The sequence below is a fragment of the Ananas comosus genome, linkage group 10, assembly GCF_001540865.1.
Source record: "Ananas comosus cultivar F153 linkage group 10, ASM154086v1, whole genome shotgun sequence".
NCBI lineage: Eukaryota > Viridiplantae > Streptophyta > Magnoliopsida > Poales > Bromeliaceae > Ananas > Ananas comosus.
Window position 1 is genome coordinate 1,584,516 of NC_033630.1, and position 27,374 is coordinate 1,611,889.

A 27,374-nucleotide genomic window follows, 5' to 3' on the forward strand; every position below is an offset into this window, starting at 1 on the left:
AGCGGCGGCGGCCGCTGCGTGGGCGCGCGGCCAGGGGGCGCAGGGCAAGATTGGGATTGAAGATGGCATTCAAGTTAGGGTATATGTGGCCACTAGGGATGTGAGTGCCCCCATTTTGTGAGTTGCGCGAACTCAACTTTGTGGCTCCTATGGTGGAAGTGAATGTAATATAGATCTCTATGTGCTCATGAGTGCAGGTGGCAAGAACCATGCCTTTTGCGAATCATTTAGTTGTGTGAATCTAGACCTCAGATGAAACTACTGAATCAAGGAATAACAGCGGAACATTCTGCTGCCCCTCTACATAGACTTTTATTTTTATTATTATTATCTTTAAATGTTATGTCTATTTTCGTTTATTGTGATGAAAATTGAATAGTGCGATCGGGCATGGCCTGTTCTTTTGCCGAGCATGCGCGCAGGCGGCCCCATCATACTGAGCCAGCCATACGTACGCTCTGCCAAGATATGTACATCCTCACCTTGAAAAAATAACAAAAACAAAAAACAAAAAGTGAATCAAACACGAATGGTGAATCATGTCTTCATTGGAACAAACCCTTATAGAGCCTAAGGTCCATAGGCTGCAGCTTAGTACTAGGAGCCTAAGGAGGGTCAGTGTAGTGCAATAAATGCAGGGGTGGGGGTGGGAGCAGTGGCACGAGTAACTTTATTTCCAACCAATATATATATATATATATAATAATATATATATATATATATTATATATATATATATATATAATATATTATAGAGTAGGGCTAGAATACTTTTACAAGTATCACCCGAGTGATACTTGTGTGTTTTTAGCCATTGGATCTACTTTTTGATTACTAATAGTCCTTGAATCAAACACTATTCCACCTACCACCACCTACCACCACCTACCACCATCATCTCAACCTCACATCTCTCCGTCCAAGGGCGAAAACACACATAATTCACTTGGGTGATACTTTACAAGTATTCTAGCTCAACTCATATATATATATATATATATATATATATATATATATATATATATATAGTTGAGGCTACTATGCTATCGGAAGTACGGAGCCTTCCGTGCTTTCCAACTCGTTTTCGATATTGCGACTTTCGAATCGTCGATCGGCTCCGTTAAACTTGATCTAGAGTATTTGAAGTATCTAGAAAATAAATTTTATGATTTTACGATATCATTTGCCTGTGAACGAAGGGGCTCAAAATCAACGGCTGAAAATAAAAATCTTACAAAGATGTAATAATATAATATTAAAATTTTAAATCAAAGTATTGATCTTGTTTTATATAGTATAAAGAATTTTCTATCAAAATTTCACGTGATTTGGATATTTCTGCACCGCGTTAAACTTGCAAACGGCGTCACTACGGCCATTGAAATTTGTTGATTTTGAGCCTTCGATCACTAGGCAAATGATATCGAAAAATAATAAAATTTACTTTATAGTACTCCAAATACTCTAGATCAAGTTTAACGGAGCCGATTGACGATTCGAAAGTCGCACATCGAAAACGAGCTGAAGCACGGAAGGCTCTATGCTTCCGATAGCATAGTAGCCCTCACTCTATATATATAATATATATATTATATATTACTAGTTAAGTGCACGTGCAACGCACGTCACACAAATACTAAAAAAAAAAAAAATTTATAAATAAATATTAAAGATTCGATAAAATAATATTTAATCATTACTAAATAAAATGATAAAAATAAAAATAGAATTACAATATCATAAAAGAAAGAACACAAAATCTAGTATCATTAAAAAAAATAGAAAATTCGTCACTAAACTAATTGAAAATGTCACCATTAGTTCCCCTTCCGTACAAATTGCATTGTAAGTAAAAAAACAATAAAATAAATATTATAAATCATCAGAATAGATAAAATTAAAAAAAATGTAAATTTAATAAGAATTCATATAAGTAAAAAATTTAGCTTAATTTTATTTCTTGAGTTTTTGGAATTGGTGGATTAAGCACAATTTTACTTATAAAATTTTGCTAAATTGATCCTGATAAATAAATTTAAAATACCATAAAAAAATAAAATATTAAAAGTACATTTATCCAAATTTATCGATTATTAAAGTGTACTATTTTTATACAACAACTGAATTGTTTACATAGTATCTCTCCAAATGCAAGTGTGTTTATAGCACTATCTTGTTCTAAGAGTATGAATCTAATTCGATTCATACTTCAATCCATCCAAATAATTAGTTATTAATAATTTTTTTATGCCAATGTGTGTTAGCATTATCTTTTCCTAGAAAATCAATCTAATTCAATTCATACTTCAATCCATCCAAATAATTAGTCTTAATATTTTTTCATGTAAAATGTTAAAAAGAGAAATATTTAAATTAAAAAATTCAAATTATCAAATCGCGGGTATTAAATTTGGCGGCATTACAAATTTAAATTTAATTTGGTACTTAGATTGGTAGTATTACGTTTGAGAAAAAAAATATTTGAGAAAAGTTTGGATATGTAATAATTTAATTTTACATATTACGTGATTAGCGGAGATATTATGTGATTGGGGGCGGTAGACGTTAGATAAGTGATAAATTTAGTTTTACGTATTACATGATTGTTGGTAGAAAAAATATTTGAAAAAAGGATATTTTGTCAACAAAAATAACAGATACTTTTATTTTTATTCGTTGGAAAGATTCAATGGCGAAAACTTAAGATCTATATTTGAGAATAAATTATTATTTGAAGATTTATTTAAAATAGATAAAATATATTTTATATTTGAGAACACGGAGAATATTTTGGTGTTGAATATTTTGGTAAAAATATTTAAAATTATATTTAATTAACGATTTTGTTTTGCTTGGGCGGGTATTAATTTTTTTAAAAAATATTCTATACTTTTACGATGCATTATTTAAATATTGAATATTTTGTTAAAAATATTTAAAATTATATTTAATTAACGATTTAGTTTTGATTTTGGGTATTAAAATATTTTTAACAATATTTAACGCTTTTATGGCGCGCCAAATTTTAATACTCGTCAAAATTAAATCTACTATTTTATTTAAGGAAAAACCTACTATCATAAATTAAAATTCAAATTATCAAATTCGCGGGTATTAAATTTATGCGGGCATTACAAATTTAAATTTTAATTTTGAATACTACATGTTGGCAGCAAATAAATTTAATTTTACGTATTACGTGATTAGCGAAGGTATTGCATGATTGGCTGGTATTACGTTAGATAAGAGATAAATTTAGTTTTACGTAGATAGGAGATAACGGATATAAAGGGTATTTTTGTCAACAAAAATGACAGATACTTTTATTTTTATTCGTTGGATGAGATCTAATGGCGAAAACTTAAGATCTATATTTAAGAATAAATTATTATTTAAAGATTTATTTAAAATGAGTGGTTGAAATTTACTGGACATGACAATATTAGTAAAAGAGATAGAGACATTTTTGGAAAGGAAAAAATTTCAAAACTCACGCTTTTATAAGTAGTATAGATATATATATATATATATATATATATATATATGCTAATGCTACTATCCTATTAATAGGATAATGAAACTCCAATGAGTTATGAAGTGACTCTTAGACTTTTGGCTCATTATGAGGGTGAGTTAATGTGTCTCATAATGAGAGAGTTAGTGTGTGTCTAGATTCATTGTATCTAGGAGCCTATAAGTGTGGGATTTGGTTAAGGCCAAAACACACAAGAGGGAGTGTGTATGTAAGTTGTAATTCTCATTTTCTAAGTAGTGTAGTACTTAGCTTTTTAAGAGAATCTCTGTCTCTCTCTCTTTGTCATTCCCTTAGCATACTTAGTCGTAGGACGCGAAGGTCCGGACTAGCAACAGGGACGAAGGCTTGCCCATCTTCGAGCAGGAAGGCGGGCGCCGCACGGGCTTTGCGAACAGAAACAATAAGGCCGTGACAGTTGGTATCAGAGACGGTTCGAGAAGGAACCATGTATTCAGAAGCTGCCGTCGTTAACGTTGTGCCTGAGCCCAGGGCGACCAAACACGGCAAGAGCAAGGAGCCGCGGACTCTGGCGAGAGAGTCCGTCTTGCTTGATGACCGCGTAGGCGTGCTGGAGGACTCTGCTGCGAGCGCGGAGGAGCGCTACTCCGACCTATCCCAACATGTGGGGATGTTGGAGGAGAGGTTTTATTTAATGGAGATGGATATTGTTGCAGCTATGGCAACATTCCGCCATCGTCTGGAGCAGTTCAAAGTGAATCTTGCCCGTCGCAACAACGAGCGGGATGTGCGAGATGTGCTGTTTCAGGACATTGGTGCCCAGGTCAAGTTGGTCGAGGACCTCAAGACGAGGGAGGCACTACCTGAGTGAATCGAGGGTGATCGAGTTGAACCACCAAAGACGAGCGAGGCCAAAGGTGGGGGAGAGCACCACGATCTAGGGGACGCAAAAGGGCGCAACGAGAGTCCAACTCTGACAACCCTGCAGCTTTGCGAGGAGGTGAAGCGCGAGAAGGCTGGGGACCTCGAGGAGGAGGGCCTGAGCAGCGGCGAGACTATCGAGTCTCATGCGGCGCTGGAGCGGCCAGCGTCCAACCAAAGTGCAAGTCATTCTGCCAACGAGCCTGCGACGACCAAAAAGCGTTTTGCAGCTTAGCAGTGTACGCGTGCGTGTCGCGGAGGACATGCACACTCGAGGTGTTCTGCGGCTTGGCAGAGTGTGCGTGCGTGTCGCGGAGGACATGCACATTCGGCGAACTCTTCGCACAGCAGGCTCGCTGGTGCACTTGCTCAAAGGGGCAAAACACTAGGTGCTGGTGCGGGGACATGTGCGGACATTGGGAGCAAAGCACGGGGCCGATCGCGCGTGAAGGCACGACGGACCGCGCGGAAGGCTATGCGGACTGGGAGCGACTCTGCACGCGACGAGGGCGTCTGCGCGTTAGGGGAGGGAGAATGTCACGGACAAAATGTTTTCCGCTGACTTCTCCTTGACAGTGGCCCAACTTCGCTAGCGAAGCGGGTTGTTAAAGTGACCCGAACCCAACCCGTTATGGAGAGATGAGGGGTTTTGTAACCTCTCCCATCAATGATGGAAACTTAAGGGTTATGAAACTCCCATGAGTTATAGGGTGACTCTTAGACTTTTGGCTCATTATGAGGGTGAGTTAATGTGTCTCATAATGAGAGAGTTAGTGTGTGTCTAGGTTCATTGTATCTAGGAGCCTATAAGTAGTGGGGTTTGGTTAAGGTCAAAACACACAAGAGGGAGTGTGTATGTGAGTTGTAATTCTCATTTTCTAAGTAGTGTAGTACTTAGCTTTTTGAGAGAATCTCTGCCTCTCTCTCTTTGTCATTCCCTTAGCATATTTAGCCGTAGGACGCGAAGGTCCGGACTAGCAACAGGGACGAAAGCTTGCCCATCTTCGAGCAGAAAGGCGGGCGCCGCACGGGCTTTGCGAACAGAAACAACAAGGCCGGGACACTAAAGTCCATAGGCTGCAGCTTAGTACTAGGAGCCTAGGAGGGTCATTGTAGTGCAATAAATGCAAGGGTGGGGGGTGGGAGCAGTGGCACCGAGTAACTTTATTTCCAACCAATCATATATATATATATATATATATATAGGCTAATGCTACTATCCTATTAATAGGATAAGAGCACTTGTCCTATCAAGTTATTCTTGATGATCGAGATTCCGAATCGATGATCGGAGCTGTTGAAGTTGATCTAGAGTATTTGAAATATCTAGAAACTAAATTTCATAAATCTTGATAATTATTTACATGGTGATCAAAGTGTCGTAAAATCAACAATTTTTGACGGTCTATATGAGCCGTTTGCTTGTTTAACGGTGTAGAGCAATCCAAATTGCTTGAATTTTTGATAGAAAATTCTTTATACTATTTAGATAATGTTTGATAACTCTGATTACGAACTGAGAAAGTCTAACCTCTATTTTAAGAAGGTTATTCATTTATGACCGTTCATTTTTCAACTCTTAAGATGAACTTGATAATGATTTTTAAATATTACAAAATTTGGTTTCTAAATATTTCTAATTGTGTAGATTAAGTTCAACGGTGCCGATTATTAATTTGAAGTTCCGATTTTTCAAATCGACTTGATAGGATAAGGGTCCCAATCCTATTAATAGGATAGTAGCCGGACGCTATACATATATATATATATATATATATATATATATATATTTCGAAATAAAAAAATTTGATTGATCTGAAACATGAAATATGAAAAATAAACAATATTGTACAACTATTACATTGAAGATCACCTATAAGTGCCCAAAGTGTACTTATACGGCTGTAAGTTTGAGATATAAATAGATTCAGATTAGTGTTGTTTTTGTCCTTATTCATCTCAAAATAATAATAGAAAAAACTTCAAAACGCTCCCTGTGGTTTCGCACGTTTTCACTTCAATATCTTGTGATTTAAAGTGCATGAATTTAGTGCCATGTGGTTTTATTTTTCTCTTTTTATTATCAATTTCGCTATTTTTTTTCTTAAATCAGTAACAAAATTAAAATTAAAGGGTATTAAAGAGAATATTCGATAAACTTAGATGGGTATCTGAAGTTTTTTGTATATAATTTAACGAAATATTAACGAAAAAATAGCTGAAAAGATAAAAATGAAACCACATGGCATTAAATTGATACATTTTAAACCACATGGTACTAAAGTGAAAAAGTGCGAAACTACAGGAAGAGTTTTTGAAATTTTTCCCTAATAATAATAGAGACTAAAATTAAAAAAATAATTTCCTCTATATATTTCCAGATCTGTTAAAAAAATAGAGCTGATGGCGGGGATTCCTTCCCCTTCATTCTTTTGATCTTTTTCTATCCTTCAAAATTTATTTTTGCTCCGCTTTGCTCTGAATAAAATTATAGTAATATAAATAAATAAATAAAAATCAATCAGTTTAGAATTTTTTCCCATCTATCGAAAAACAAGATGGGAGGTGGGAATCCCCTCCTACCCTCAGATCCGCCCATTTGCATTCCTATTTATAAGCCTCACGCACCTCACTCTCATTTTTAATAAGTAATATTTTAAAGTTTAAATCTTATTTGATGGATGTGATTTGTTATCGTTAAAGAATTTATATATAAATAATGATGTACTTTTAAATTTTATTATCTAGATAAAAGTTAATAATAAAGAAGGAATTATTGTTTGATTTATTCAACAACTTAGATACAAATTGCGAAACCATCACAAATGTACATGTATGCAGGATGTAGTTGTGAATCTTACGCTCCATGCATACATGTACGTAAGAATTTACACCTTCTTTTTAAGAGATACTGACCAATTTACTCCCCATTTTTGGTATGTATTGAGCATTGCCCTTTTTAAAGTCACTGGTCACTACCTCATGTGGGGGTGCAATGCATGTGCTGACATGCAAATGCGTGAGCTTGGGGCAAAAGCCCCTGAGCAACATTCAGGTAGAACTGCAGCTCCAGTATTTCCCCTTCCTTTTCCAAAGACTTCCCATCTTTTGAGTCTTCTCTTCAATGCACTCTCCCTTACTTTCTTCCATCTACTATGTGTTCTCTCTTGTCACACGCTTCTTCTGTTTTTTTTTTTTTTTTTTTGAAAAATAGATAGCAAGCTAGCTGCTTCATTCATTAAGTAAAATAAACTAAGCGTATATGGTGGAAGCAGATAGAGCCTCCAAAATGAGCCAGCAGAAAAGAGGGAAATCCCAAAAAAACAAAACACAGTACCTATCGATAAGACAAAAGTTAACAAGGAAAAAACGGAGGGTGACGAACGAAAGTAACAGTCTGTTACTTTCTAGTTTCAGTTATTGCTAATAGAGCGCCAGCAAAAAAAAAGAGAAAAATATTGTTTCTGTTACGGTGAAAATTTTAAATGATTAAAAGCAATTTGTTAACTATGAAAAAGCTTCACTAGATTTTCTTTTTGAAAAATTATTCAGCGGAAAATAGGAAAGAGCTTTTGGTTGCGGCGGGGAACTGCAACAATGATTTTGCGCATCAGGAATCTAATAAATTGCTTGTTTGATACCGCTTCCATTTTAATTTCGGACCGCGGTCGTGATCAGCAGCGTAGTTAATAAATTTAAAAAATTTAGGAAACAATAAATAAAAAAAAAGTAAATAACGCCTTATAAGGACAAGGCCGAACATGGCCGAAGTCTCAAGCTTCCTCTCTTGTAACTTCAGTGCAAAGCTACATATTAGTTGTTTTGACAGAAAACACTGCTTTTTAGAAGTACATGCACCTGTTTGCTTAGATCCTGTCATTAGAGGGGAGCCTAGTTTTGGAAGTGCTAATGATTGAAGATATATATATATATAGCAGAGTAATCCTATCCTCAGATTCTAATATTAGCTACGCTGCTAGGGTGTGCGCAGTAGATTGTAGATTGGAAAAGAGAAAAAAATGAAGCAGCAGGTGAACTTGAGTGAATGGCTTTTCTTGCGCAGCAGATAGATAAAAAAACCAACTCCTCATTAGTTGTTTCTGAAACCCCTCCCAACCCTCATTTAAAACCTGTCAGAGCCCTGAAATCTCCCCACTAGATTTTGCTGACATCATCTTGTCCACTACTTCCTTCCCAATACTGCAATTCCTTCCACTGTGCCAGAAAACCCAATTTCTCATCTTTTTTAAGTCCCCAAGAAAGAAAAAATAAAAATAAAAAAGCTGAGGCATAAAAGCCCAGTACTCTCTGTCTGAGGTGCAGCTGAGAACCTGCACAGAGATTCCAGATATTTTGGCTGCCACTATCATTGCATAGAGAAGCAGATGGAGATGGGAGAGAGAGAGGAGGAGGAGGAGGAGGAGGAGGAGATAAGAAGAGAGAGAGAGAGAGAGAGAGAGAGGGAGGGGAGATGGGCCCCCAAAAGCCTGCACAAAAAGGCAAATGTATTTCCTCCTCTCCATCCCCACTTCACCCTTCCACTTGTTGCTGTTGTTCTTTTCCCCACCCCCCCACTCTCCCTCCTCTTTATATGTGGCTCCTCTCCTCCCACTGCTCCCTCCTTTCTTTTCCTGCCTTTTGCTCAGTTGCATGGTCTTTGATTGATTGGGGTTGTAGCACCCCCCCCCCCCCCTCTTAAGGTTTTTTGTTCTCTTTTCTTAAAATGCCACTATTACCCCCCTGTTTTGGGCCTGCTGTGTCTTTATCTGCTTGTGTTTGTTCAAGCAAAAGGAAAGTAAAAAGTAAAAACTTGTTTTTTGGTTTGTGGTTTGGTAGTGTTGGCTTTGCTTGGACTGTAAGCCAATATATGGGCTCTTGATTTGTATTCCTTCTGTAAAGCAGAGATTGTAGTAGGAAAGCCAACTTTTTTTTTTTTTTTTTTTTGTGTTCCCACCCTCTATTAGTCCTTGTTTTGGCCCTTGCAATATGTGAGAAGGAAAAAGGGGGGGAATGATTGGGTTTTGTGCTGAGGTTTGAATAGTGTAATACCCTTTCTCATTACAGGAGAATGACTACTACTACTACTACCCATTTCATTTATTTATTTTATTTATTTGTTTTTCTGAGATGTGCTTTGTTACATTCCTTGGCTTCAGGGTTAATATATATATATTATATTTATATATATATATATTATATATATATATATATATACTATATATATATATAATTATATACGCCATACCCTTTTTTTTTTTAATACTTAGCAGTTTACCTTTGTTGTCAAAACTCAAATTTTTTATGGGTTTGTCACCAGTGATCAATCATGGGGAGGTAAAACCCATGAATATTTTAACTGCTCTTAGTCTCACTCTCATGCTTTTGTCTCTTTGTTTCCTACTGTGGGAGGGGGAAACCCCACTGCTATGATCCATCAGAGAGAGGATCCCACTTTAAGTGTAACTATAGCATTTGGCCTTATGCTATTAGGAGGTGGTGGAAAATGTATAATGCTTCTCCAGCCATGGGGCCCCATCCTTTTGGTCTTTGTGCTGTGTGAAAACCCAATTCTCTGATCACTTAAAAACAAACAGCTACTTCTTGTGGCCATCAAATGGTTGTGTGATTTATTTTTTTGGAAATGATGGATGCCTGATCAACTCCGTATTCCATTGCTTTCTTGCTTGTTATTAGGCAATGAACTATCACTCTCTTGTAGGCATTGTATAAGGAAATGGACCACTTTCTATTTTAGGTTGTAGTATGGGATACTTTTTTATGTTCATGTTTGAGAGCAAAGTGGAGTGCTGTTTATCTCCTGTTCTACCTAAACTCCATTGTTTTTTCTTTTTTTCTTTTTCCTTTTTTTTTGTTTGTTTGTTTTGGTTCAGGTCCCCTTGGGGAGGCAGTGTTTGGCTACCAACTAGGCATTTGATGGTCTCAGCACCTTCATGCACATGAGGAAGGTTGGTGTTTTAAATAAGCTTTTCCAAGCCATGATATGGCTCCTTAGCTTTTTCTTTTTTATATTTAATTATTGTCAAAGGAATGGTTTGGCATTTCTTTATTAGTGCATCAAGTGAGACCTTTTCAGCATTTTAGAGTATTTTATTTGCTTCTTTGATTGGATGCTTGCAAATTTTTTGTACTTTTCTTAATGCCTATATTTATCTTAGTCTTTGAGTTAAGTGTTTCTTGGCTCTATCTCATTCTTCACCCTGTTGTGGAAATTCAGAGCATTATATTCTGATGAACCCTGATACTTTACTATCTTTTATGTAGCTTTTTTTCTTTGTTGTTTAATTGGATCTGATTTGCCTTCTCTTTTGTCCCTTTTTCTCATTCTGGCTCCTTGACATGAAGAGTTCAGGTATATGGTTCTTCAATTAGGCAAGTATTATGTGCTTAGATAGCGGCTACAAGCTTTTGATTTTGCTTATGATTCATGAAAAGTATGTCTCAAATGCTCAAAATGATGCTTTCCATGCTACTTCTGACTATGTCACACATACAATGACGGTTAATGTTGTCATGAGTGTGGTTAATCTCATGCCTTTCTGAGTTGAAAATCTTTGATTGCGCACTTTTAAGTCTAGCACTTAATTAGTCAATGTCTTATTTTGGTCAGACCTGTGTAAACTGGTGTTTATATTGTGAGAGCATTCGGGAGAAAGGCGAACTTTGATGCATTGGCTGTTTTACTTGATATAGTGTGAAATATATGCTTAAAATTACTCAACATTGTCTTCTGCTCCTAGTATATTCTTTCTTTCAGCCGTCCATCTAAATAAGTTTTATGTTTGCGTTTCTCGACTACTCTTTTTTAAAATAGCGTAATGCTGTCTCTACTTGTTTTAAGCAAAATTTTGGAGCTTCATTTAGTAGGATTCCGTGCTGCGTTGGAAAATTTTTAGCTTATGTATCATCATCTAAACCAGGATGAAAGCACCTGATAAACCAGTTTAATGTAATCTTTGCATATGCAAATAAACCATGGCAAGAGTTCCCCACAACTAAGAGGAATAATTTTTTTTTTCCTGTGCTTGCTTGCGTAAATTCATCACTAGTTCTTTCCTACTATTCTAGTTAGACTGATTAAAATTATTGTTGATTGCCACTTAAAACCATGGTTATTACATATATATTTTTTTCGAAAATTTTATCCATCTCTATGACTTACTCTTTCCTTTACTATCTCAGGACAACATCACTTGATAAGGGAACTTTGAACAGAAAACAGTGCCTACTCATGAATGTTAAATTTGTTGTTAGGACTTGATAGTTTTCTCCCATATTGCTTAATAGTAAAGATGCATTAAACTATTGGGGATGTCAATCTCAATGAGTATAACTATTCTACTATCTGAGAAGTTCACGGTTCAACTTGTCCGTAAGGGAGTAGCAGAATCAACTAGTAATAAATAGTCTCACCTTGAGTGATCTTTGTTTGAGATCAAGGAACTATCTTGCCATTATTCCTCTGGTTACGTTAAAAAGATAAATACTATGGAGAATGATCTATTCAATGCCTCCCTATCAATGTCGAGCAATAGCCATTTTGCCATCGAACCATCTCTCTCAACATTACAAGTAGAAGCGATGGACAATATTTATATGACCCACAATGGTCTGGTCAATTACGATTTACCATTTTCTTCCACTATGGGCCAAGAAGGAAGCGCGCCTTTTAATGGGCCTTTCGGTAATGATGATCCAAGAGAACATTTCACGGGAACTTCACTTCCGACTGCTCCAGTGTCCAACCTTTTCGGCACTTGTTTACAAGAAAATCCCTCTATTTTTACATTGGAAGACATGAGAACTTCTATATCGAGTAATAGCTGCAAGACTATGAGTTCTTCACTTACTGCATCAGTAAATCGCAATTTTGGGCCAGAAAATGATGACAAACTGAACGGAGAAACTGATCGTGCATGGAGCTATGATGAAAGGATATTTAATTATTTTCATCCATTATATCATGTCGTGGGAAGCTCGGATTCTTCGTGGATCTTTAATAGATCAGATATGAACTTCTCTCAACCACACCAAAGCTATGCACCAAGTAATGAACTTTCTCTAAGTCTTGGCTCCTATCACCCTTCTATTATGACCACGACTAATATTTCAGATCAAAGCTCAGAAGTAAGCTACTCTGGCGTATCCCGTGATAGTAAAAATGATGGTGTGCATCAAAACTGTTTCAACAATGAGGAGCTTTCGCTATACAATGCCTCTTCTAGGCCCATTCATTTTTCTCGTTTATTACTAGGATCAAGGTACCTTCACGTGGCCCAACAAATACTTGCTGAAGTTGCAACTTATGCATTACAAGATGTTAATGAGGCAATGGACACAGTTTCTGGAATTGAGGAGGAACCAAAGATTTCTTTTATGTCGATTACAAATGTGTGCTCTGATGAGCTTCAGTTTTCTTCTGGAGAAGCCAAATCCACAGAATATATAGGTGCTCAACGACAGCACGAAGCTGACACAACGAAAAGTGAGCTGCTAACTATGCTCCACTTGGTGAGTCAATCCTTTTCCCTTTTGGATTCTGTTTGCTGTATGGAGATCTTTCCCCAGTTTGGCTTAAACTTCTTGTAATAAACAGTTTCTTTATTTTTCCCAGTTACTTGTTTTTCTCCGACTTTCAAATATCATATGGAATATTCGAAGTAGATAATTCAGCTGTTTGTTGCAATTTGTTCTGATGCTGTAGGAATAATTTGTAATAGTGATGGTGAAATTGCTCCAGAATGAATGTTGTCGGTTCAATATTTATGAACCTAAAATCTACTTGGCAGATTACTAGCCTACTTTATTTGTGCTTTCCTTGATTTTCTTTATAATGCAGTTTTGATGTCTAACGATGCCTCCTGTCTTGAGATTGTAGGTTGATCGTAAGTACAGTCAATGCTTAGATCAGATCCAAAACGTCGTATCTGAATTCAATAATGCTACCGATTCTAGTGTTTCCAACATTCACGCTCAGTTTGCTCACCATGCGATCACCGCCTTATACAAGAACTTGAGAGAGAGAATTGCTACTCAGATTGTGTTGATTGCTCAACAACCTAACACAAGCTGCATTAGCGAAACGGAGAAAAGCTTTGAATCTGCTTTTATCCAAAAGCAGTGGGCTTTGCAGCAGCTAAAGAGGGGTGATCAGCAATCTTGGAGACCCCAAAGGGGCTTGCCTGAAAAGTCTGTCTCGGTTCTACGTGCATGGATGTTCCAGAACTTTCTTCACCCGTGAGTTTGCTTACTAGCGAAACTAATCAGATAATTTTTGATGACGTGAAACTGCATTTGATTCCTTTTATTATATTTCAGTTACCCGAAAGACAGTGAGAAGCATTTGCTCGCCTTAAAAAGCGGTTTGACCCGGAGCCAGGTATTTGCCGATCACAAATGCTCTTCTGCTAGTTTTATGTTTATGCAATATGAGATATTTAGTCCTGTAAAATTATTTATTGCATATATCCCTGCAAAATCTTTCCCTTTTTTACAGTAAAAAAAAAAGCCCAGATGTTTTACAGGTAATATGTAAATAAGTAATTGTGCGGTGAGGTGAAATTCCTGGTCATACTGAAAAAGTTCTATGTTCAACTAATTACATACTCTGCTGATTGATTTTTTTAAAAAATAGGTGTCTAACTGGTTTATTAATGCTCGGGTTCGGCTGTGGAAACCGATGATCGAAGAGATGTACTCAGAACTCAATAAGAGCCGAAGCGAAGAAGGATCAGGGGGTGAGAAAAGAGTGCAGGGAAATACTGGTAGTCAAAGATTCCAAATGAGCTAATAGCTAGGGTTATACCTAATTGTTTGTGTATATTTCTTTTTTAGCGAATTATCGATGATGTCTAAACCCTATTTAATATATCTGCTTATAACAATTCATCCTCTTTTAGCGAATGACTGATGATGCTTTTAGCTGCAGTGAGCTGTGGGATGATTTTATGAAAAAAGCTGTTTGAGCTATCTCTATGTACTTACGGAGCATTCATACATATGGATGGTGAAGGTGGTTTTAGTCTTAACAATTAATATTTGTGAATCAATTATGGTGTTGTTTTCTGCTTCAATTGGTGTTTATAAGCTATAATTATGGAGAAGTGCTCACAGTAATTTGAGATTTGTCGACTGTTGATGATTAAACACAAATTTTTATGGTTTGTCTTATGTAAGAGGGAAATGTTTTTTCCTGGTGAAACCCAAATATTGAGAGCACAATCTCTATATCAGATCATCTCTCTCACTGATTTTTTTTTTTTTTGTTAACTAATGTGAATATTTTCCTGTTGTACAAGCTGCTTCTGAACTTCTTGTTAATTGAATGAGACAAATCTCTCAATAAATAACATAAATATTTTTGTCAACTACTGAAGCTAAACATATTCTTCACTTTGCCCCAGCTGATCTTTGTTCACCTGTTCTTTATGTGTGTCATAGAGTTCTGCTCGTAGTTCGACCAATACTCTGCGACAAGTTTGGCGAAGGCCGAGTTTTTAGATTCCAGTAGCTTCAATGGTTTATCATACTCCACAAGTTTTCCTACAAAGAAATGAAAACATGGATTAATCTAAGCTCTATGATCATTTTTGAATGATAATGCAAAGGAAATATACAATAATATCACACGTAAAATGACATGTTACCATACGAAAGAACCATAACCAAGTCACTATCTGTGACAGTTGGGACTCTGTGAGCTATGGTTATAACAGTGCAGCTTGAGAATTCCCGCTTAATAACTCTTTGGAGTGTAGCATCAGTGGCGGAGTCGATCGATGCAGTTGCTTCATCGAGAACTAAGATTTTGTTCCTTTTAAGGAGGACGCGGCCGAGACAGAATAGCTGGCGCTGCCCCGCGCTCCAATTTTCACCGTCGTCGCTCACTGCCATGACAGCAGGATAGAATCATGCCCAAAAATTCCGTATAAAATTTATCATTCATGTATTTTGTAAGTGGAAAATATATTGTAGGCATGTCTCGAAGTGGAGTAACTCACCTGCTGAATCCAGAAGAGCAGGGAGACTGCTGATGGTGCTCTTTAATTGGCACTTCTCTAGAGCCTGTGATCGACACATGGAAGTATCATGTTCAAATAGTTGGTTATTAAATTTGAAAGTGCAGAGAACAATTTTTTTCTTTTTCCAACATTAATCTAGCATATAGTGTTAGACAATTTTTGATATTATTATGTGGTAAAGTATTTTTGGCATCTTACTCAGTAATTGCGGCCTTAAGCTCCACTAGAAACTCAGAAGATGGCAATCTAAGTATGCTTTCGAAAAATCATTTGAACATGCTGGTTTTTTATTTACTGCTTGTCTTGGAAAATGTTTTGAACTTCTTTGTTTTGTCATCACTAATTTAGTTGTTATTATTCATCTATAAAAATATACAAAATCTCATGATTACCGACGACTTCATACATGAGAGACATAGTAAATTCCTAACCTCCCAAATTTCATGGTCTGTGTGAAGGCCTAGAGGATCCAAGTTACCGCGCACGCTCCCTCTGAAAAGAGTCGGCTCTTGAGGAATAATACTAAGCTTCATTCTTAGATCCTTTAAACCAATGGTGCATATATCAAGATTATCAATAAGAATTCTCCCGACAGTCGGATCCACAAGACGAAATAAAGCACTTATTAAAGTCGTTTTCCCGCTTCCGGTCCTTCCGACCACTCCAATCTTGTTTCCTGCTACAAAAGTGCAAGTGATTCCTTTGAGAACGAATGGAGCAGTCGGGCGATACTTAACCTGATCATCAAACAAATACATGAATGTTAACATTTATCAGGTATAAGACCATTTTATGATTAACTACAATTGTCTCCTCACTTTCAGATTTTCCAAATCAATCCTTCCTTCGAAAGGCCACGAAGGAGGCGGCCTTCTTTCAACAATAACAGCAGGGGGCTCTGGCGGAATATGCATATATTGCTTGATTCTCTCCACAGAGATTACATAGTTTTCAAGGTTCGAGTAGAACCTTGTTAGAAATACTTGCGCAGAAGAGAGTGTAAGAGCATAAGAAAGGCAGAGACCTAGAAAACCTGAAACATATTAAGAAAAAAAAACTTAATTGGGCATTTAAACTTCAAAGAATTATAAAAATTCGACAAAGATTGGGAATTTTCTAAATTCAAGTTAGAGCTGCACCTGGAGCAGTTGTTCCCTCAGTAAGAAAAACAAGAAAAACAGATGCAGTAATTATAATCAGAATTTGGAGTGCTTCAACTCTTAAAAGAACCCACTCCAATGCAGCAATTGTATGGAAAAATAATGCTGCATCAGTGTCAATAAGCTGCAGATTGTTTTGAATAAACCTTTTTGTCATTGCAAAAGCCCTTATAGTAACCACCCCAAGCATTGATTCTGCTGTGTAGTTCATAATAGGTGCCTTTGTCGTTCCATTGATTCTTACTAGCTCCCTTGCCGACGCTATGTAATACCTCTTCAAAAAGAATGCATTTATATTTAGTTTATAACTCCATTGTTTATTTAAGAGAGAGAAAATTAGAATAGATGGTCCATTATGTCGCGCACCTGGATATACAGTATAAGAATTATTGCTGGGATTGCTACAAACAGCACTTGCCATGTAACTGAGACCATGATTATTATAGTTCCAGTGATCTCAATAGCACCAGAGATCACAAACGCAAGGGTGTAAGGTATATCGAAGTCCAAAATACTCATATCTGAAGATGCCTGCAATAGACAACCTAAAGATGATTCAACATATATCAGATGATTTATCTAATTTTGAAATCCTAAATTTTTGAGAGTGCTGGTTACATATAGAATACTGCAATTGCACCAGCATGTAAAATCCTATCCTGATAAACTGTAAATCCTGCAAAGATATCTTACTGTCTCTGAGAAACAGCATTTTGGTATTGAAAAGAATAAGAAGAAGAATAAGTACCCGGGTTACAATTCTTCCCGTCGGAGTTGAATCGAAGAACAACATGGGAGCCTTAAACACTGAATCCATGAATCCCGAAAAGAATGCTTTTGAGGCCTTTAATCCAAGATGAGCTGCTAACAAGCTCCTAATATAAGCAAAAATGCAACTAGATGTAGACATAATTGCGTAAACTCCAACCACAATTCCACTAGCAAAGTGGTGCATCTGAACAGCAAAAGCCAGCCAATAGGTTGCTAGACATTGAAGAAGGACAAAAAGCGACTGTGTCAATAAAATCAGGCCAAAAAGAAATGAACACTTTGAAACTGAAATATAGTCCTTATATGGTTTCAATCCAAGTTCTCCTGTTTCCCTTTTTTCGTCTTCCGTGAGCTGGATTGCAGATAGGCCCTTAACTGTGATTTCTCCCTCACTATTTTGCTTTACAGGCTTTAATGGATCCTTAAATGATGCTTGATTTTCTAGTTGTTTTTCATGATTTTGAGAATCTAGGGTAGTTTTCGAAGATTTATGAGCATTGACAAGCTGTTCAAATGCCGTCCCGGACTTCAGAAGATCTTCATAAGTTCCTTCTTGTGTAACTTGTCCATTTTCCATGACCTAGAGAAATAGACCTCGAATCTTAGTTAGTCTTTAACATTTGTCAATATATTATTTTACAGGAAGATTACTTACCAAAATTCTATCAGCTTTAGCAAGAAACTCGACTTGATGGGTCACAAGAATGACAGTCTTCCTCTCTAGAGCAGTCATGACGCAATCCTGTGATTTATTGGTAGTCATTCAGAAGTTCACACCGATTACAGTAATAGGAGCTTTGTATCTCTGCAAAGTCATCTTTTCACACATGTATCCTGTAAAGCCTAAAGTTTTCAAAAGTACCCCTTAAAAATCGAGCTTCTTACAAAATATCCTTATCTTAAGTTGACGAGTCATCGAAGTCGTCAAGGGGAAATTGATTTTGTATCAGAAAAAGATTTTAAAAATGGGCATTTTTTTTAGGAGAGAGCTGTTATGTGTAAGAAATTGAGTCTTCGGAAGTGCACACATGAGATTTTGGATTTTACAAGTGTAAACAATTTTGGAGAAGTATATATGTACATACCTATAAATAATCTATACTTTGTTAGTTAGATTCCGTCAATAGCAAATTTCATGCTCATATAAGATATGGTCCACTCACATGAAATAGGATTGCCGCAGTATGTGCATCTACTGCACTAAAAGGATCGTCTAGGAGATAGGTGTCTGCGTCATTGTAGACCGCTCGCGCAAGCTGAATCCTTTGCTTCTGTCCTCCACTCATATTTAATCCTCTTTGGCCTATCTCAGTAAGATCTCCATGAACAAAATTCTCAATATCCTTATCTAGAGCACAAGATTCAATGGCCTTTTTGTAGAGTTCCGCATTCATGGGCTTCCCAAAGAGTATGTTGTCGCGAATGGTGCCGCTTTGGATCCAAGATGTTTGTGAAACATAAGCGATAGAGCCAAAAATTTCCACCTAAACAAAGAAAAAGACTAATTGAAGAAAAGCCAAAAGAGAAAGGGTAAGATAAATGATGAATATTCGTTCTAACTGTTTACTAACTCACTGATCCAGAGATTCTGGGTATCTCCCCAAGAATAGCATATAGCAATGATGATTTTCCAGCACCTACAGGGCCACAAATTGCAACCTTCTCTCCGCTTCTTATACTCAAATTTATGTTGCTCAAAGTTGGAATATTCGTGCTAGGTTCCCAACTGAACATACCGTTGTGAACATTAACAGAAATATCAGAATTATGCAATGAATTTCTTTGAACATCCTCATCCTTACACTCTTCCTCAAGGAGAAAAACACCGATACGGTCCAATGATACTTTTACTTGGATCATCATAGAGAGTGCTTCAGGGATCATCCTCATTGGCTCTGAAATCACTCTCAAGGTTGATAGAATTGTGAAAATTGTACTAGCATCTAAAGAAGCACTTCTCATGGCAGCTGTTCCAGCAAAAATCACGGCTGAAACAATTGTAGGAGCCATCCAAAACAAAGCACTTCCATATGCCTTCTTAATCTGGGTTTCTTTCAGCCACTTAATCTCTACATCTCGAAGAGCTTCGATCGCCATTCTGAACTTCTCCTCCCACGACTGTAACTTGATGATCTTCATATTGTTTAACACTTCAGAAGTAGCTCTTTGTCTCTCATCTTGCGCGATCATGAATTTTGACTGGTATTTTTGTAGCATCTTCGCGAAAGGGATATTAATGATTCCACAAATCGTGAGAGGGGCCAAACCCGGAAGCGCTCCTAAACTGACCGTCCAAAATAGTAAGATTACGGCTAAAAGCAGCTGCAGTGGTTGGCTCCATGCTAAGTGAAGCCAAAAGGGGAATTCACCAAGTCTATAGGCATCAACTGCAATGTAATTTACAATTTCTCCCGCAGAATGCCTTTTTCTACCTTGGCTCGAAAGCTTAAGCTGCTTTTCAAAGATAGCAGCCATCACAGCGGAGCGCATCTTCATTCTGAGCCTTCTCGAACCAAAAAACCAATGCCTTTGAGACAAGGACTCAACAATTTTTATTACGATTAAGTAACCCACTAGAGAAATGCCCAAGAAGAGATCTCTTCTTTCTTGATAAGAATACGAGACAAACGAATACAGCAAAATAGGAGAGGCTGCAAAGGATAGCGTCCTCAGCAATGTGTACAAAGCGGTTACAAGAATTTCCTTCAAGTAACACTTAGCGAGCACTACGAAAACCAAGTTATCGGTGCTTGTATTTTCCTGCACATGGAGGTCCCATTCTCTCAAAAACGCTTCACAAGCTTGAAACGCGCCATCTTCATTGTCCAAAGGAGGGATGTCATTGAGATCCAATGGTTTCGAGTAGCCTAATTTTAGTAATGGGTTCATCCAGGTAAATGTCAAGCGGCTGAAAAAGCCCGCTTCGCTAAATTCCGTTCTTTTCGCATTCTGCGCACTCAGCAGGGGTTTAGATAAGCTATCGTTCGAAGGGTCTCGATAAGCATCGCTTTTATTAAGCCTAATAGCACAGAAAAGTAGAATCAAGCTTGTAGGCCATGATATCGCGTCGAGAACTCGAAGGCTGTGAGAGTTGACCAGAATTTCCAAGTTATATGCAGAGATGAGAACTGAGAATAAGATCCACCAAAATTGAGCAAAGGTTTTCAACCATTTGGCGGGCTGATAGTTTAAGGAAACTAACAAAAATAACCAAATCAATCCCCTAAGAACGCAATCGATTCGCTCCCAAGGTTTAAGCTCCCCACTAGATAAAGCCCATAATCCGATTATCATATACGCAATGCCGGTTACCGCGCAACACGCAGAAGCAATGGCTATAGAAAATCCCCAATTTGAGTTCCTGTTTCTGCTGCTATGCTGTTTTCTGAATACAGCTACTATTAATGAACTCAAACAGTAGGTAATGAGAAAAAGCAGATTCAGAAGATCAATCAAACTTCTCTGCAGGCACAGAGATCCCCAATTTGACTTCTCTCCGCAAATCCGGAGAAACCAATCTGCCATTATAATTAAGCAACACAAAAGAACAGTACGATTCACATTTTAAGGCCAAAATAAGAACACCAAAAGATATATAAGCATCATACTCAGTTGGAACATCGCTCGAACAAACTCATAATATATGAAGGATAGAATAATAAAAGAACAAACAAAGAAGCTAATTAAGGGGAAAAACAATGGAAAATATATTTTACATGAGAGGTCACAAAATGGTACCTTGGTGACTACAAAGAGAAGCCATTTTTGACAAAACCTGCTCTGCTGTTTTGCTAAGTGCTTAGTTTAAGCTCCTTGTAGCAAAACAACAAATACCCATTTCGAAAAGCGTTTTGTAGACGCCAAAATACGTGCTAAATACTACAAATAAAAAGGGGTTGCGTATTTTTGTGGGGCATTTACTTCGTAGTTTGTCACCTTCCTCAGGATATTTACTCTCTTTTTTTATTATTATTATTATTTTTTGTCGCCTAGCACGTTTTCATGAATACAACGGATCCATCCTCGAGTAGATTATTGTGAAGTTCTTTTTTTGCGTCGCGTTGCAGGCGAACGCAAGTCGCAAAGCACCGAGGTCGTATTCGGTAAAAGGACAACGCTTTGAAAGTTTCTTCTGAAAGCCATAAATATGCTGTCGAGCTGACGTGTCATGTACAGATTAGTTCGTAACAAATAATATTCACGGATAAAGTATTCGTGATAAACTTCGAATATCATTCCTGATATTTCATTTTTTTTATTTAAATATTATATAATTTAGGGAAAACTTTAAAAACCTCTAATGTAGTTTCATACTTTTTCATTTTAGTACCGTGTGCTTTAAAGTGTATCAAGTTAGTACCCTGTGATTTCTCACTTTATCACTTTAGTACCCTGTGGTTTAAAGTGTATCAAGTTAGTATCCTGTAGTTTTATTTTTTTATCAAGTTAGTACCCTTTGGTTTTTAAACCACAAGGTACTAAAGTGATAAAGTGCGAAACCACAGGGTACTAAGTGATAAAGTGCAAAACCACATGCTACTAACTTGATACACTTTAAACCACAGAGTACTAAAGTGAAAGAGTGCAAAACCATATAGTACTAACTTGATACACTTTAAACCACAGGGTATTAAAATGAAAAAAAATAAAACCATAAGGGGGTATTTGAAGTTTTTCCTATAATTTAAAATGTATTAATTTAGTATTATGTAATTTTATTTTTTTCTTTTCGTGAGCCTTTTTGTTAACTTTTTGTTAAATCGTATACAAAAAAACTTTAGATGTCTCACCCATAGTTTATCGAATATTCATTTTAACACCTTTTAATTTTAATTTTCTCACTGATTTAACAAAAAAAATTAATAAAGGGGATAAAAAAAAGAAAAAAATTATAGGGTACGAAAGTACGTAATACACTTTAAACTATATGATATTAAAGTAAAAAATATTTGAAAATTTTCCAAATATTTACAAGAGACGTGTATACTGTTTAGTAAGTAATTGAGTATTTGTACATTGCCATAGAGTTTTAATTGGTTTGTAAAAGTAATTTAAGATCTCATATGAACATATTAATATGATTATTTATACATGTCTTATTGAGATTATTTCAGATCTTAGTAGATTTATATTTTTTAGTTATATTAAAATTTAGCATTATTATAAATATATATATTTTATTTTATTGATTTGGTACGGTAGATTAAAAGAGTATTATAATATTTTTTTCGACTACAATTTTATAAGAGAGGCATTTTGTACACCACTATAATAATAATAAAAATCTTTCTTGTGTCTTTGCATATGGATAAGCCAGTGGACGGACCGCGTAAATATTTATATACTTTACTTTTCTTTTTCTCTCTTTTTAAATTCTTTTTTAGTATTTTTCTGCACGACAAATTAGATTATTTTTGTTTTTATCATAATAAACTAGTACCAAAGAAATTTTGGTACCAATATAAATTGTGAATTTCTAACAATATAAATACTTGGTGGGAGACCATTAACTGGGGAATCCTAGATATTTTGCATAACTAATTGATCTCTAAACAATTATTCCTTTGAAAAGGAACTGTTGCAATCAATTGATGGCGTCTTCTGTTCGGCTTCTTTTGGATTGAAATGATATATACTATCATATGGGTTTATTGCCACTACAATTATGGAGATAATGATGTGAGTTCTTAGATCTATGCCTAGTATAATCATGGAGTTATAAATTGTTCGTTAGCTCTGTTTTGTAATCTGATGGTCTTACGGACCGTCCCTAGAGCAAGTGTCAAAGGGTTTGGTGGTTGGTACCCAAGATCCAAGTTCGAATCCAAGTTGATTCACATTTCCAGCTAAGTTTATTTCTAAATGAAATAAACGAAACGGGTAGCGTGCTACCTATCTCTCAATATATATATATATATATATATATATATATATATATATATATATAATCTGATGGTCTTAAGAGAGATACTCATAGTAATGTTTCTTACTTCTTTTTTTTTTTTGTAAAAGTAAAATAATGAATAACTAATGTAGAAACTCACGATGCGGTGGATAAAAGTATTTCAATTTTAACAAATTTAATAAATAAATAAAAATATAAAAAATTAATAATATAAAAATATAGAAAAAATTTTTAGAATGAAATTACAATCTAACATAAAATAATATAAGAAACAAAAAAAGTAAGAAGTGTAAGAATAAGAAAATGATTATATAGATAGCCTAAAGAAATATTTAGAATATTATGAAAAAAGTATAACAAATAATAAAAGATAAATTGAAGAGACTCAAATGTATATTTAACTAATCATATAAAAAGATTTATCTATTTTATTCTCTTTTCTAATCCAAATCAGATTTCTCTTAAACGCCAGCTATCATTGCATTTACCTATGGACAACAAAATTGTCATGTTATTTTTATAGAATTAGTACAGAATGCAAAAAAACTGAAGAAAAAATAGCAAGAAATATATTACAGCCATATAAATAAATTTTACAAATAATAATAGTTAGTTTTAACTACCTAGATTGTAAAAATCCATTTTTCATACATACAAAAACCAAACAACCTATATATTATTTTAGTCTGTTGATGCAACAGGACAATTTAATAAGTGTTCTCAATAATTTTACTTTGTCAATTTTTATGTTACTCAAATAACTTATTTATGAAATAATATATAGTATACAACAAAGAAAAACACTTAAGGAATAAATTTTTTTTTATTATTTATTATGAAGCGTAAAAAGTAGAAATAAATAAGGCAGAAAGCTGAAGAGATAATAATTTTTACGAAGAAGCACATTGTGGATGAGTGAATAAAGAGCGAAATGATTGGCAAGTAGTATTTAATAAGGGGGAAGCCGAAGAGGCAATAATGCTATGGAAAAGGCAAGTGGACACACTGTGGAGGAGCGAACGAAGAGTGAAGCGATTGAAAAGTAAAAATAGAAAAAAAAAAAAGAAAGAGAAACTCTAGAGGTGGGTCCTATAAGCAAAATTTAAGAAGAATGTACTAAAATTATAAAAATTATATAGTGTTTTATAGATGACTAAACCAAATAATAAATTTCTCTTTATTTATTTATTTCTCTATATGTGTCCTAGTCCCGTAATTCTAGTTTGGCCCGTGTCTTTGATGCAACGAATAATAAGGATTAATGGTCTTCCAATCTAACTCTATTGCTTCAAATATAAGCATTGTCAAATCTCATTTTGATGCGACAATTCAATTTTGGAGTGTCATAATCAATCAGATGATGATACTAACTTGTCGTCTTTAAATTCCGTGCCTCCATCATCCTCACTCTGATAGATCCATGGAGACATACAATGAATCCATCAAAAGCACCCACAAAGCCACTGCAGGTGTGGACTGTACGTGGACAGTATTTAATACATTTACACTTTACTTTCTTGTAATTTTACTTATTGTGGTATAGTTACTATTTTCATACATTGGAAGGATCTTCCATTAATGGCAAATTAGAAATGGTATACCAATTACCAACACAGATAAAGTTATTGCATTTCTAATACATTATCGTTAGGAGGTTCCATCTTACAGAAAAATAAAATAATAATGACGAGACATGCAAGTGCCACAAACAAAACCAAAGACAATTAATGAAGTGCAAATTTGCGTGCTAAGCCATAGGTTTATACATAAAGCCCTCAAATAATAACATGGAACACTTTGGAACTACTCAGATGCTAAGGAGAGAAACTAAAGTTGGTAGCCCTACTTTGGATTCTCTTCGGTGGATCAAAGGCTATTCCTTGCTCTAAGTAGGGCTGGCAAATGAGCGAGCCGGCTCGCGTTCGACTCGCGTTCGACTCGATATTTGGTTCGCTCGAGCTCGACTCGAAATTAAATGAGCCGAGCTTGAACAAAAAAAAAGGCTCGAAATTCATTTCAAGCCAAGCTTGAGTATTACTCGGCTCGTTCGAATTAGGCTCGAAAAGCTCGAAAAGCTCGAATATATATATATATATATATATATATATATATATATATATATATATATATATATGTATCGAAATATAGAGATCTGTGTTTCAATTTTTTGATATATATATATATATATATATATATATATATATATATATATATATATATATATATATATATATATATATATATATATATATATATATATATATATATATATATATATATATATATATATATATATATATATATATATATATATATATATATATATATATATATATATATATATATATATATATATATATATATATATATATATATATATATATATATATATATATATATATATATATATATATATATATATATATATATATATATATATATATATATATATATATATATATATATATATATATATATATATATATATATATATATATATATATATATATATATATATATATATATATATATATATATATATATATATATATATATATATATATATATACTATGCTATCGAAAGTATAGAGGATCTGGTGCTTTCAATTTTTTGATTTTAGATCAACTAATCATTTCTTTGAATTAATATAATTAGTAACCTGTAGGGACCACTCAATCTTAGGGATATTATTTAATCTTAGGGGGGACCGNCCGTTAAACTTGCAATCGGCTCACCACGGCCGTTAAAATTATTGATTTTGAGCCCCTTCGATTACTAGGCAAATGATATCGAAAAATCGCAAAATTTATTTTCTTGGTACTTCAAATACTCTAGATCAACTGTAACGGAGCCGATCGTCGATTCGAAAGCCCGAACATCAAAAACGACTTGGAAGCACGAAAGCCTCCGTGCTTCCATAAGCATACCAGCACAACTCTATATCTATACTATATATAAAAGCGTATAGAAATTTCGACAATGACAGACGGAATCCAAAAATGAATAAATTAATATTTCCTACGAATGGTTATGATTAATTTGTTAAAAATATTTCAAATAAAAACGAACGGTTATGGCCAATCTATTAAAAAATATCTCAAATAAAAATGAACGGTTATGATCAATTTATTAAATCTCTATTATATATAAAAATCTATTCCCTACAAATGATTATGATTAATTTGTTAAAAAAATATCTCAAATAAGAATAGTTAGGATCAATCTATTAAAAAATAGTATTCCTATCCATCTATAAATTCAATTCTACGAACGATTATAATCAATTTGTTAAAAAATATCGCTTATGATCAATTTGTTAAAAAATAATTTTTTTTTTCATCTATTTTACATTAAAATTAAAATTTGAGTTTAAATTATGAATTAAATTTAATTTTCGATATCAAATTTGAATTAATAATTAAATTTTTTATTATATTGGATCAAAATTAAATTTTAAATTTTAAAGTAAATGTGAATTAAATTTTGATGCTTTTAATTTAAAATATATATTTAAATTTGATTCATCAAAAAACAAGAAGTATATAAAAATGTTTGATGTATATAAAAAATAGAACATTGTAGGATATTGTAAATATTGTTTAATAAAATATAACATATTAATTTATAAATATAATTTTTATTGTAAAATTTTGGATTTATATAATATACAAATTTATATTAATTTGAAATAAATTATAATAATTATTACGTGCATTTGCACGTATATTCAACTAGTATATATATATATATATTAAAANCATAATCGCACATCCTTTCATCAAATGACTATATATATATATTAAAAAATATATAAATATAATATATTTTAATTATATGTAGGTTGAATGAATAATCTGAATTTAGTTAAAATTGGGCCAGTATTGTTGGCCCATAAAAACAAACCAAATAGATAAATAAAAGAGCAAAATTTTACTAAATTTATACATTTTTCCTTTCTTTCTTTCTTTCATATAGCTCTAAATTTTCAATATATTTCTCTCTTTCTCTTTTTCTGTCTCTCACCCTATGTGGCCAAGCCAGAAGCCCTCCAAGTTACCAAATAGCAGCATATGCCTGCCGTTGCT

At 34.6% G+C, this 27,374-nt stretch overlaps 2 protein-coding genes across 7 annotated transcripts; one reads left to right on the forward strand and one right to left on the reverse strand.

The window, feature by feature from the left end:
* LOC109716320 (homeobox protein ATH1) lies at nt 8,015-14,468 on the forward strand. Of its 6 annotated transcripts, none has more exons than XM_020241686.1 (6): nt 8,015-8,918; nt 10,305-10,379; nt 11,614-12,942; nt 13,310-13,668; nt 13,750-13,810; nt 14,066-14,468. In XM_020241686.1, the coding sequence occupies exons 3-6, from the start codon at nt 11,920-11,922 to the stop codon at nt 14,219-14,221; spliced, it is 1,599 nt and encodes a 532-aa protein (XP_020097275.1). In that variant the 5' UTR covers nt 8,015-8,918; nt 10,305-10,379; nt 11,614-11,919; the 3' UTR covers nt 14,222-14,468. The 6 variants fall into 6 exon arrangements, with proteins under 6 accessions (XP_020097275.1, XP_020097276.1, XP_020097279.1 ...); XM_020241687.1 differs by lacking the exon at nt 8,015-8,918 and adding an exon at nt 9,126-9,455; XM_020241690.1 differs by lacking the exon at nt 8,015-8,918 and having other exon boundaries at nt 9,713-10,379; nt 11,614-12,478; nt 12,545-12,942.
* Nucleotides 14,604-21,254, reverse strand: LOC109716319 (ABC transporter C family member 8-like). Its single transcript, XM_020241684.1, has 12 exons — nt 21,122-21,254; nt 18,959-20,901; nt 18,547-18,867; nt 18,039-18,125; nt 17,361-17,963; nt 16,979-17,143; nt 16,592-16,886; nt 16,271-16,485; nt 15,884-16,189; nt 15,432-15,495; nt 15,078-15,317; nt 14,604-14,973 (listed from the first exon to the last, which is right to left on the reverse strand). Exons 1-12 carry the CDS (start codon nt 21,144-21,146, stop codon nt 14,846-14,848), a joined length of 4,392 nt encoding a protein of 1,463 aa, XP_020097273.1. The 5' UTR covers nt 21,147-21,254; the 3' UTR covers nt 14,604-14,845.

Bases quoted from the DNA above. Each gene is read 5' to 3' on its own strand.
- LOC109716320 (XM_020241686.1), top strand. From the start codon at position 11,920: ATGGAGAATGATCTATTCAATGCCTCCCTATCAATGTCGAGCAATAGC. The intron at 13,669-13,749 runs GTGAGTTTGCTT...ATTATATTTCAG, and splicing joins TTCCAGAACTTTCTTCACCC to TTACCCGAAAGACAGTGAGA. The intron at 13,811-14,065 runs GTATTTGCCGAT...TTTAAAAAATAG, and splicing joins GCGGTTTGACCCGGAGCCAG to GTGTCTAACTGGTTTATTAA.
- LOC109716319 (XM_020241684.1), bottom strand. From the start codon at position 21,146: ATGGCTTCTCTTTGTAGTCACCAAG. The intron at 16,190-16,270 runs GTGAGGAGACAA...TTTGATGATCAG, and splicing joins TTGATTTGGAAAATCTGAAA to GTTAAGTATCGCCCGACTGC. The intron at 15,496-15,883 runs GTTAGGAATTTA...TGTCGATCACAG, and splicing joins CAGACCATGAAATTTGGGAG to GCTCTAGAGAAGTGCCAATT.